Here is a 13038-nt window from a genome sequence, read left to right as displayed (position 1 = left end):
TTTAAAGTCACGAGCAATTCAGAAAAGTACATATTTTCCTTATTTTCACCCCAAAATAAGCAAAAATCACGAAAATCATAAAACTGCCGTTGCTATGGCAACAAGCTCCGGAGGATTTTTGATGTGACTTTTGTAACCTACTACCAAAGCCCTTTCACCTCATGCAATAAAAATTTTTTGACCGTTAGCAGGCACATGTGGTTTTTACCCAGAATTGCAATTAAGCAATTTAAAGCATTGGAAAAAACTTAGGTTTACAATGGTGGGGTTGGGATGTAACACTTGGATCCGAGAATCAGGGGGGGGGGCTAATCACGGTGCCCGGGGCTTGCAAAAGGAAAATCCGACCCTAAAGAAAACTACCATTATGATCATCATGGAGCCAGTTGTGTTTATTCATTCTTATCCAGGATGAAACAATTGTCGTTTATAGACCTTAAAATTTAAAAAAATAGCATACCCACAGGAAAGCTGTTAGGGAAATGACAAAAGCAATGACAAAAGAGAGATAATACCTTACTAAATAAGTTTACTATATATATTGTTGACTAAAGATAGTTCTTGACAACTAAATTAGTCTTCCTTCATCCCAAAACCGTACATATTTATCTGTACTGTGTGGTCGTAATTAACGTGTGTCTATTTGAACTCGTCCTATGACAGACTGAGATGTTACAGTTACTTGACAGTACTTAATGAGTTACCACACTAGATCTGTCAATCTGTTAACCGTTTTGGTTTCACATGGATAGCCTTAAAAAATTACTGGTATGAAGAAACTGGGTTCTTTATTAATTTCTTTATTTGAAGTCTTTGGCCCAAAAAAGGGTTGAAATTAAGGAAGCTAGAATTCGCTTTTTACCAAATTTATTTTTTTAATGTCCTTATATTGTTGATTTAAGAAAGTGTACAACAATGTCATAATTACGAGGTGTGGTCAGTTTGTAATGAAAGTCGACCTTTGGCCCCCATATGGTTTATTTTGATTGAATAATTTTAATGATCACAAAAAGAGTGTACCTTTGTATTTCAAATCACACAATGTATACATTATTTCACATACTTGATTACGCAAAGTTATTAGCATAACATCAATAGCTTACAGACACTGCAAAATCACGCAAAACAGGCGGGTCTTGTAAATTGAAATGAAGGCATGTGTTGTTAAAAATATCAAGAGAACAAAGAATCTGCATCCTAAATATATCTAGTTTGGACATTAAAACACAACAGGTTCCGGGTCTGCCGTTGGAAAAATAAGAGACATGCCATTGAACTTGGGTGTAACGGGACGTCTCTGAACTTTAACACCTTTAGCACCTGAAGGAAAGCAACATCATTCTAAAAATGTCGAAAATGACCCCCCCAAAAAAAAAAAAAAACAACAACAAAAAACAACAAACAAAAAACAAACAAACGGATATTAAATGATTTCATTACTTTAAAAATGATACAAATAAAAATGGTTAGCGATAATTGGTGCCGAATCAAAAACGATCGACCCATGCGTATGTTGAAAATGAAAATTTGACTAAAATACTATGCAAATAGAAATTTAATAATTTATGTGACTTTATATTGATAATATCAATCACCAATGAACGGGTTATTTTCTAGGGAAACATTTTTAATGTTTAGGGATTATAGTCAACAGAACCAGACTGTCGAGGTTTTAAAATTCTGCTTTTATTTATAGCAATATCAAAATATTTATAAAAGAGAAAAGCCTCGCTTTTTGTCATTTGAAAGACAGATATACAGTCTTTTTGTGATTATAACGAAATTAATGTATCGCTTGTAATATGGGGTTAAAGGTCAACTTTCATACCACCCCTTGTATACCAATGGCGTCTGGTCGAAATTTCCAAGGGGAACATTGCATAGTTGCCCCGCTAACTCACTCAGAATAAGTTCGCCGGGACAAAAGCACATTTTAGGCCCGGAGGGGGTTCTCCTTGCTTGAAGGTATACGGGGATGTGCCACGGTTTTGGGGTACCTTTTCAGCAATTTTGGTATATCAATGGGTGGGTTTTCAGTGGAGACTAATGCGCCCAATTGGGTGCATTTGGGCAAAAGTGCCCCTAAAAGCACCAATTAGGCCAAATTTGGGTGCTTTTTGTGAAAAATTGGTATACTGATGGGTGGCAAAAACAGCAAAAAGTAGGTATAGAGAAAGTCAACATCTGAAATTCTGCGTGGCACATGCCTGTAAATCTTTTTCGAAGACCCCCCCGGGATTTTAGGCTCAAGTAGGCAGGCAAGATGAAGCACATCACAAGTTTGGTCAATTTTGTCCCGGTATTTTGAGCCAAGAGGCAACATTCATCGGTTGGTACACCACCTGGATAAACCAGTGGCTGCGTCACATTGAGGCATTATCCTCTTCCTAGCCATCTCCCCTTCTCAGTACACCAATCAACTCTTGTACACAACTTAAAAGGTTACATAAATTAATGTTATTTCTCCATTTTTCTTTCGATGATGCTTGATCTCGACGGCCCTCAATATGGTAAAAGTTGAAAAGTTTCCACCTACCACCTTTCGTATTCCCAGTAGATTATACATTAAAAATTACGGTTAATTTTTATCAATGACAAGGAAACAGTAATATTTCTAAGCTAATAATATACCTAAATATACACCTTTTCCAGCCCGATTGGAGCAACTTTAAATGTAACCTGACCTTTGCGGTTTCATATGGAAAGGCAAAACTTTATGCTTCCAGTTGTGATATAATGTGGTATAATTATGATAATCATGATAATGAAGATGAATTAGTTTTTAAAGAAAATTCAACCCGAATAATATTTACAAAATTTTAAGACTTAAAGCCAAATTATAACATTTGCTGAGGAGGACGCCCTCACTGAATTTTTTTAATTCATTTTTTTACACGATTAAATTGTACTTTATTAAACCAATATAGCCTGCAAAAATCAAGACTCTAGGTGCTGTAGTTTTGTCAAAATCAGAGATTTTGAATAAAAGGCTGATTCAGCCCTTTATTATTACGATGGAATTGTTAGTCGAACGCATACACGATGTTCATAACACACAGTACTACGCGGCGTGCGCGACGGTGATATACACAACAAAGGGTCGTACCACAACATGACCGAAGGAGTGGTACGTATTGGCGACATGTGCGCTGGTAGTAAATTCAATTTTCTTCGGCTCAAAAATAAAAGGGGATATATCTGACAGTAAAAGCTAACATTTTATGGCCAAGAAATGCTAATCTATTTTGTTTGAAAATGTTATAATATTGCTTTAACTCTCGTCTGCTACACTATTACCCCAATTATACCAAATTAAAACATGCTCTAATTATAATTCATATAATATGCATCCCTTATAATTGCGACAAAGAGCACAAATGTCAGCAGAAAAGGTGATGCGAAATTGCGTTTACGAAGCTGTTCGAAATATTTTATATAATTTTGAACTTAATTCTATATCCCTTGTACTCGTCTGACGAATCGCTAACGAAATTGAGTTGAATCACATTGCTTCCTGAGTCCCATATCATTTGTTCCTGCAAGCCACAGTAGCTCTTGGTCTTAGGTCCTTCGGCTGCTATGTAATCAACGACCTGCAATGACAACCGTTACACACAATAAGGAAATTTATTAACAACTTAATGTAATCCATTACATACAAGATAATCTCGGATTACAAAAAAGACCCCATCGTTTAGCATTCTATCCGCTTTGAATTGCTTTATGAATTTAATATCTTGAAATTGTCGGCAATTTTCGCGGCTTTCTCCAAATATTCCATTGATTCTGACCGGTATATCACGTTTTTGGGGCGAATGTGGTTTTAGTTTTGGTCATAATATTATACTGATTTATGTTTCTGGTTCGATATAAGTCTGGTTCGATATTGGTGAAGAAATTGTCAAATGCTGCAAGAGCGCATTATTAAAGTGATCATACATTATTCTACTAATTTGTGAATAAATTCAAGTTGGTCCATTTACCACCAATTTATCATACGGACAGCCACCGTAATATGCATCTTCCAATCGAAATCCACGAAAATTTAATTGGATTGTATTTCCAGGAGGTACAACGATGATAGTTTGACACATGGCATTCGCTGGGTACTTGTCGGGGTAGTTTGGGCTCTCCAGGATCCCTTCTTGGTCGGTGTAAATTTGGTTACATTCTACATAACAGACACAAATGATTGATTATAGAAAAATACTTATCATAACTACACTTTGAATAATGACCATTTATTTTCAAGAAGAAAAATTCTCCCCAATAAAAAAGTAACAGAAAACAATTTTTTTTTTCATAGTTAATTTTCATCAGACAAGATGTCAATAGTAACTGTGAAAGCTTTGGTAAACTACAATAACGTCGTGGATATATGTATCTGAGATAAACTGATGTTTGAATATATAAGTAGAAGCAAAAGTTTATCGCTTACATATTCTGTACGATCTACCCTTACCTGGGGTACCCGCTGGCGAATTGACGAAGTCGTATTTAACTTCATACCCATGACCAGCCATGGTAGCTCTGTGTTCAATCCACAGGACTTTGTCCTGTATCATAATTTCAGGTAGTTGTGGATTGTCACAGTATCGATACGGATTGTAGTAATCGTCAATGTCCCGTATGAAAACGGATTCACCTGCTAAAAAATGTTTCAAGTAAAAGTAAAATTATACATCAAATAGCCATGCTAGGTATTTTCTATTATATAAACTCCTATGAGATTGAAGAAATCAAATTAAAAAAAAATCCCAAAAAAAAAACAAAACAAAACCAAAAAACACACAAAAAAACACATTGTCTTATTTTGGTAGATTGAATATTCGAAGAGCCTACCGGACAGTAATGTTAAGACACAACATCTGCCCTCTAATTTGATGCAGGTTGCCAACTTTACTTTTGTCTGAAAATAGATATCTTGAGAAGAAAATTCATAGTGAATCAGTCTATAAAACATGTAAAAGGTAAAGAAGATACTGATTGATTTTATCAATTGGTTGAAATATTTCTATTTTCAATGCTAAACTATATTTTGCATTTTTATCTACCACAGTTTTTCACCAAAACCTAATTAAACCACAGGTGAAAGGTTTCCGTGACTACAGCAGTGCTAAAAAGAATAGACTTTTTTGTCACAAATACCACCAGATCAGGGAGTGTTTCGTAAGGTCCCGGCATAAGCTTCACTTAGTATAACCGTGAAGTAATGGCTTTTTTTTCCTTCAAGTATTCAGAGGGTGTGTAGATTGAGAATCTGTCGGGTGCCAAGAGGGCACCCTTGACCATGTTGACCAAATGGAGTTATTGAGGTCATGGTCACATGGGGATAAAATGTGAAAATGCTTTGATCAAGTTATAAAATATCGTAGACTAGTTCTATTATTTCTGTTGTTAATTTGGGTATGTTAAACTCGAATCTGCTGTCTGCCAAGCAGTATTACTTAGGGAGTGATCGTTATTTATGGCAGGCGGGGAATGGGTAAATTTAGGGGGGAACAAGAAATTTTGTTGTGGTCTTGAGGGGGGAACCTGAAATTTTTAGTAGAACCAGGAGGGGGGATTGTTAAAGTTTAAATGGAGAAAATTGGGAAAACAAGGGGGAATGCGAACATTTTGAGCGAACACGAGGGGGGACGCGAAATTTTGTGTCGATATTTTGCCAAAACACCCATTCCCCCTGCTGTAAATAACGATCGGTCCCTTAAGATACCGTGACCCTCAAAAAGACCCCAAAAATGATCCAATGTTTGTGCGTGTACGACCTATAGTTAAGAAGTTATGGGGCACAAAATATATAAGGTCGATTTGCTTGTTATGTATGGGTCAAAAGTTAAATTTGCCCCAATTCCAATAAAAGTTGAGGCAAATTGTTCGCCTAGCTTAGAGGTTTCAGAAAAATAATAGTTTGCACCATCACAGCAAAGAGTTTAAAGATATATAGAATTCCATAGGATTCAATGGCATTTGTATTTATTCATTATCTACATGGTTTATCTGCTGACCGTTTTTGACCTTTACAACACGCAGATTGACCGTGGACCTGTTGCGCCTCATAAAATCTCAAATATATGCTTGTATTAAGAAGGCTGTGTACTCTCAGACATGCATGTAGTAAAAGTGCAATAACTTTGTAATTATTTGCGCAAGACATATAAAAGTATACATTTTTATGAAGGCAAGACATCAATAAATCTTAATATAAATACAGATTTGGGGAAAAAACAACAATTATGAAGAAAATTACAAAAAAGTGAGTTTTTGGCAATATTTGTTAGGTACATCATAACAAAAAACACTCTTTCCAAAATATTTTGTTTTTAGCTCAATCTTGAGGCTCCATTCCAAAAACGCTTTTTTTATTTTTTGATATTGGCCTTATTTTTGAGATATTGACCATATAAGGCATCAAATTGAACTTTTAAAATTCACAAACGCCTATTTGTACAAAATGATGCCTAAAATCGGAAATAGACCAAAATATAAAAAAATGAGAAAACCGTTTCTTGAGTCGATCATGCTTTTTACGATGATCATAATTTGCTTACCTATAGATGCTGTATTTATTGAGTTATCGTGTACCTAAATCGTCATTTTACCGAAAAAATGAACATTGAAGTTTAAAGTGGTCACATTTTGCACTTTCATCGAATCTCGCAGGAGAATGCGGCAATTTTATTTTTCTACCTTACATTACATAAACATCGGGTAAATCCACGGCCCCTTGAGAAGTTTGAGCGAAATCCATTCATAACTTGATATTTAAATCGGGGAAAGAACTTGAAAAAACCCACATTTTATCAGCTAAAACGGAGCCATTTGACCACTAGGTTTTTGTGCTTCCGTGGTGTTTCCATAAGATGCGCCGCGCATGCAGATAAGCGTCGCGTATGCGTAGCGTATTTGTGCGTTAACGAATTGCGCGATACGCAACACGATGCGTTGTTGCGCGCGTGTACCCTGCTGGTACAACAAAGATTTTCTTTCCTTTTCAATTTCAAACACGAGTGGAATAGTGAAATAAAATCCTTAACATATTGCAGTTGGAGTTTTCAAATCTGGATTTTCATCCCTTGTATTTATAAAAAACATAACAAAGTACAAAAATATCAAAAAAACTAAATTTTGCGAAAGAAACAATGTGTAGAGTACACAGCTGCCTTAAATTGTTGAAGCATTTTTGAGTAAAATATGATCACCTAGGTATCTTTACCAATTTCGACTTACTAAATCCAAAAATGGCGGCGAGCAAGCGTTATTTTGAGTTTGTGACCTTCAAACGACCCCAGAAATGACCCCATACAGGGGACAAACTTAAATATATGCTCCAATTCCACTCATAAGCCAAATCGCTATTGTAACTTCCGTTTTTTTTAGGACACTTTGCCCTTTGACCTATCTGGAAAATTCAGAAAAATTCGGGTTTTGTGCGTACAAAATATAATTTAAAACGTGTTACTAGAATAAAAACAAACTTAAAAAACATTATTATTAAATGAATTAATTATTTAAATATTTTTAATGATAACATTATGACAATAATAAATAAATTATTAATAATTACAGCAATTTTCCCGATAGGTCAAAGGACAAAGTGTCCTAAAACTGCAAAAACTGTCCCACAATGCATTGCAAACTTCCAATGCCGATTGGGCTTATTAGGCCGTCAAATTGTCCGTCTGGTCATAAGGATCACAAATAGTTTTGTCGATGTACGACCTGTGGTTGCGGACTAATATGTGTCCACTCCCTATTCCAGAAAATTACTGCACTTTTTTTTAATTACAAAAATATTTTCCTGTTTTGCCAAATGAAAGAAAGCTTAATCCTAATCCTTATCTAACTGGCAATAAAGTCAAATTTTTATATTTTACCAAGTCTTAGAATAAATTCTTTGACTACAATTGTAGTCACATAATTTTGAGACTTGGCACAGGTCTAAGCACTCAAAATCTTGAATATAGGCTAAGAGTTACCTCATAATGCTATTGTTTTATGTTATTCTTGATAATTGATTTGATAAAGATTAGAAAATGTGTACCAATAAATCATGATGGAAATTAAGGAAATTAATTTTCGCCAATTATGGCATACCTTGTGGTGAGCAAACTATTTTAAACTATAACTAACTATAATAATGCAGAATTTCTTTATATAAATCCAAAATTTGGGTTGATGTTATGTTCTTAGGGTAGACTAATATGTCTGAGCGTCTCTTCCGCCTTATGACAAATTACAACGCAACGGAGGGGGGGGCAGGGCATGCCCTCCCCGACTGTTTTGGTCATTCGGGGGGAAAAAAACCATAAAAAAACGTCCAAATTTGCTCCAAATCAGACTCCATTCGGGGGAACTGAAAAAAAACAGGCCCCCACTTTCAATGCGCTGCGCACGCCACTGCGCAACGTCAACTACCAGCCTGGCTACGTCAGCGCCAACAAGAAGTAGCCATCGAAGGGCAGGAATTGGTCTTGCACGAAACTGTTTATAATATTTTAGTTTTTGTAGTGTTGGCTGGGACGCATCATTTTCACAAAGGTGAATGGGTCATTATTGACATAATTTGGCGTGGATATATTTGCTTTTATGTATATGTTTGTCATAATGTACGATTTCTGTCAAATGTGTTATTCTTTACCCAAAAATGCTGAAATAATTATCAGTAATAACTGACAGGAAGGGTTTCTTTCAATTGTAAGCTGAAATAACAAAGTAACTTGGCCGTTTAACGTGGAGTTCTATGTGGGCCCAAATGCCATAACATGACATTATGTCAAAACTGCTCTATTGACCTATACTGACACAACTAATTTAGCTGATGCAATTCGGCTGTAAGTTGGGAAACCGGAAATGTGTCAACGTTATAATACCAACTTGAAGAAATCAGGATTGAAGTTACCAATTCTATATTATAAGATCGTATATGAATTTTAATCATGTTAACTTGCATGGTTAAGGGTACATGCCCATGAGTTTCATTCAGGGGCGTGTTTGTAAAAACGGCACAGCGCATTAGTAAAAAGAATTAAAAAACTAAAATTTTCACCGGGGTTCGAACCACTGCCAAGTTCACTGAATGCTAAAGATGCCTATGCTGTGCCACGGTGACTGTGGTTAACATTCGGCGATTTTCAAAGATATACATATCAACACGTTTCTAGTGTATTGAAAATCATTTTGATTTTGATTTTGGTAGGAATACGGTCATAGAAAGACATATGACTCTACTTGTCTGTTTGTTTTCATTTAATACAAATTAATTTTGATGAATTGAACTGGTACAACTCTTAGCACTCGTGATAAACGACGATTAATTTAGTAATAATAAAATGAAAACGCTGGGTCATTCACGACGTCATTTGTAATTTATGTCAAAACCTGGGGAGGACCACACACATCCGTGCTGCATGTATACGTGCTCAATCGATACTCAATGATCCAGACAATAGCGTTTGAATATACCGCCCTGCTTGACATATCTTGTCACTTGCGGGAAGATATACTATAGGCCTACCCTAATAGCTTACAATAGATACCCACCGTAAATAGCTCTGTTCGTTATCTCGCTGTGCTAGTTTATACACGCAGCGTACGGACTTTTGAACCATATTTTGTTCAAAAATGATAGGAAGGAACTGTTTTCAGCTAAAATGTTGGTTATCAGCAGATGCTTAATGATACCGGGAAGTGTTGCAGAAAGGTAAGCGTACTCTATATTTATTCAAAATATGGATATCAATAAATTTAAATTTGAAATCCAAAAAGTAAATGTCAGGTCAAAATTCTCACCTTAGAATTATTGTGAAATAAAATCAAACCAAATTTAGGCTCCGCAAACAACGTCCAATTATTCCCATTGGTGTTTGCTACACATGCATATAATAAATTATGATTTGGGGCTAATTTGAGAAGAGTTAATGCCTCGAGTTTCAAAATACACCGAGTGATGTTTTTGATCAAAAACATCGACAATTCAAGACTCTGTAAAAACAAATCAAGAATTTTCTGGGATAATTGCAACTAAGTGCAATGAAAGTTATGATCTAAGCTACCAGATGCATCATTATTTCCTGACTATGATATTTAGTTGTGGGAAAAGATTACTTTAATGTTTTGGCGGGATTATTTCCCGCCAAAAATTTCAACCAAAAAGAGCATGTAGCCTTAAAACGATACTGAGGCAAGGCCCACTGATGATATGTAATCCTACCAAAGATAGAAGATTTCTACGGATGATGAATGAATTAACTTACTCATATAAGTCGCTGCTGGGTTGGTATTCGTTATACGGAGGTTTGTTGAGCCAATAGGTAGAGTCAAGAAGGTAACATAACCTTGAAATAAACAAAAGAACGCAAATTGATATATTATCTCTCTGCATCATCATAGTTGGTTTTCAACTAAAAATGCTTAATACACCGGTGTTACGAAAGCGCAGTCGAAAGGGGTCGAATAGGTGCGTAGGAGTGTAAGAATGTGGGGTGTTTTTACATAACTGTTTCAATGTACCTCAATTACTCATCATCATTTTGTAATAATTAAAATCTACGTAATTCAGGTAGGCAAGTCAAAATGGAAATATTTAATCATTTAATGAGGGTAATAGATACCTGACAATCCTATATTATGTGAGTAATGGATACTTAAGAATCTACATTTTGTGAGTAATGGATACTTGAGATTCTACATTATGTGAGTTATGGGTACTTGAGAGTCAACATTATGTGGGTAATGGATTCTTGAGAATCTCCATTGTGTGAGTAATGGATGCTTGAGAATCTGCATTTTGTGAGTAATGGATACTTGAGAATCTACATTATGTGGGTAACGGCTATTTGAGAATCTACATGATGTGAGTAATGGATACTTGAGAATCTACATTATGTGAGTAATGGATACTTGAGAATCTATATTATGTGGGTATCGGATATTTGAGAATCTACATTATGTGAGTAACGGATACTTGAGAATCTACATTATGTGAGTAATGAATACTTGAGAATCTACATTATGTGAGTAATGGATACTTAAGAATATATATTATGCGAGTAATGGATACTTGATAATCTACATTATGTGAGTAATGAATACTTGAGAATCTACATTATGTGAGTAATGGATACTTAAGAATATATATTATGCGAGTAATGGATACTTGATAATCTACATTATGTGAGTAATGGATACTTGATAATCTACATTATGTGAGTAATAGATACCTGAGAATATTGGTGTATATCAACTTAGAGAATACAGGCAAAAGTATCACATCCCCATATTTTTTATTTTTTCTGTTGCAAATGTGGTTCAGAAAAGTATGCTTTTTCATGAAACATGTCGAGGTTAATAAAGTTACTAAAGTAAACATTGATTGAAAAAGCACACGACCGTGACATCCTATAGAATGAGGTAAATATATTTGACATTAAAGTAACCTGCCAATGCCATCTCCACCAGAGAAGCTCTGTTCAATCTTTTTACATGACGAACCGTCACCTCCACACATACGACAAGAATCAAATCCAAGATTGGAGTGTCTTTTCCCATCACATCCGAACTCCTGGAGTAAGATATTTATAAATTTATTTAATTCGTTATTTTTCTGTGAGGCCAAAACATAGCATGGAACATCTTTATTAGAATATTTTCAGCAAATCCGCATTATTATTAAGAAGAATTCTCGGCGGTGCGTGTGTGCGTAGGTGTCTGCTGGCAAACGCGGATATTAATATGAAATTTAACATTCCAACTATGGACGTTAGCATGTTTACTGCAACGGAGGCCTACACTGGAGTGTGCGTCCTCTATTGTTGATATGATAATCAGCTATAATCAGTTCTCGATAGTTGATATTAAATTCACCCAAAAATTGTATATAATTTGTGTAAAACAGGTTAACATCTCATCAGGTCCACACATGTCTCTCTCTCTCTCTCTCTCTCTCTCTCACACACTCTCTCTCTCTCTCTCTCTCTCTCTCTCTCTCTCTCTCTCTCTCTCTCTCTCTCTCTCTCTCGCTCTCCCTCTCTTCAGCCCCCCTCTCTCTCTCAATCACTCTCCTTATAGCTCTTTGTGTAACATCAGAGTATTAATTTAGTTGGAAGGTAGGTCTAGCATGCACCCTCGGAAATACACTTCTAAATAAATGTTTCTAGATCAGAAAACATATGTAGAAAAAGATAAGCTATGAAAAATTCAAAAGTGCCCTAGAGGTCAACAGGCGAAACAACTCAGAAAAAGTATAGTTTGACCTATTTGCGACTTACCGTTCTGCTAGTTATAAGCAGAAAGGTCAAAAGGTCAGTTTTTTGACCACATGTATTATAGGGATCAAAAACTAAAAGTGCTTCATTTTCAATGAAAATGATCTCAAATTGTTCGTTATGTGAAATGAACTCAAATAAGGAATAGTTCTCACCTTCTATGATGCTACGTTACCGAGGAAACATCATAAAATAGGTCTTGGTCAATTAGGCCCCACCGGCTGGAATGGGGGAGGGGGTGAGCATAATAAGCATTCTATGCTTATTCTAAGCATAAAAATAAGCATTCTAATGCAAGCTATTCCTTATTTGAGTTCATTTTACATGACCATTTGCATTGAAATCGGAGCACCTTTAGTTTTTGACCCCTGTGTGGCCAAAAAACTGACCAATTTTACTCTTTCTACTTATAACTCAAGAACGGTAAGTTCTAAATAGATCAATCTGTACTTTTCCCCTCCTTCAAACTAAACTACATAGCTTCGGAAATTCACTGTATAATGCAGTTCCAATTAATGATGACTTCTTCGGTAGCAGCAAGTTTTTTAAAAAAGAAACCCAATCAGACAAAGTCGTGACCAAAATCTGATTTACCATACAGGATCCAGCGACACATAATTTGATGATGTTTGAATCAGCATTTTCATCATCCCAGCACTGGGTTCCATCAATGAATTGATATGGTGGACGATTTCGACCCCACAAAGCACCATCAGGTCCACACTTATGATCGCATAACGCATCACCTACGATAAAAGTTGTATAACACGGG

The 13038-nt window shown here is 35.7% G+C and overlaps 2 protein-coding genes across 2 annotated transcripts in view; both read right to left on the bottom strand.

The window, feature by feature from the left end:
• Nucleotides 1-13038, bottom strand: part of LOC140170820 (A disintegrin and metalloproteinase with thrombospondin motifs 13-like) — a 78532-nt gene that overhangs the window by 47121 nt on the left and 18373 nt on the right. The window contains exon 8 of the mRNA XM_072194038.1: nucleotides 12861-13012. Within this exon, the coding sequence (XP_072050139.1) occupies nucleotides 12861-13012 (152 nt within the window). The remainder of the gene's footprint in view (nucleotides 1-12860; nucleotides 13013-13038) is intronic.
• LOC140172162 (neuropilin-1-like) lies at nucleotides 3278-4831 on the bottom strand. Its single transcript, XM_072195492.1, has 3 exons — nucleotides 4463-4831; nucleotides 3984-4171; nucleotides 3278-3593 (listed from the first exon to the last, which is right to left on the bottom strand). Exons 1-3 carry the CDS (start codon nucleotides 4563-4565, stop codon nucleotides 3432-3434), a joined length of 453 nt encoding a protein of 150 aa, XP_072051593.1. The 5' UTR covers nucleotides 4566-4831; the 3' UTR covers nucleotides 3278-3431.

Source organism: Amphiura filiformis, chromosome 15, assembly GCF_039555335.1.
Source record: "Amphiura filiformis chromosome 15, Afil_fr2py, whole genome shotgun sequence".
Classification (NCBI taxonomy): domain Eukaryota; kingdom Metazoa; phylum Echinodermata; class Ophiuroidea; order Amphilepidida; family Amphiuridae; genus Amphiura; species Amphiura filiformis.
The sequence above is the reverse complement of the archived record's forward strand: the minus strand, read 5'-3'. Positions and strand labels throughout refer to the sequence as shown.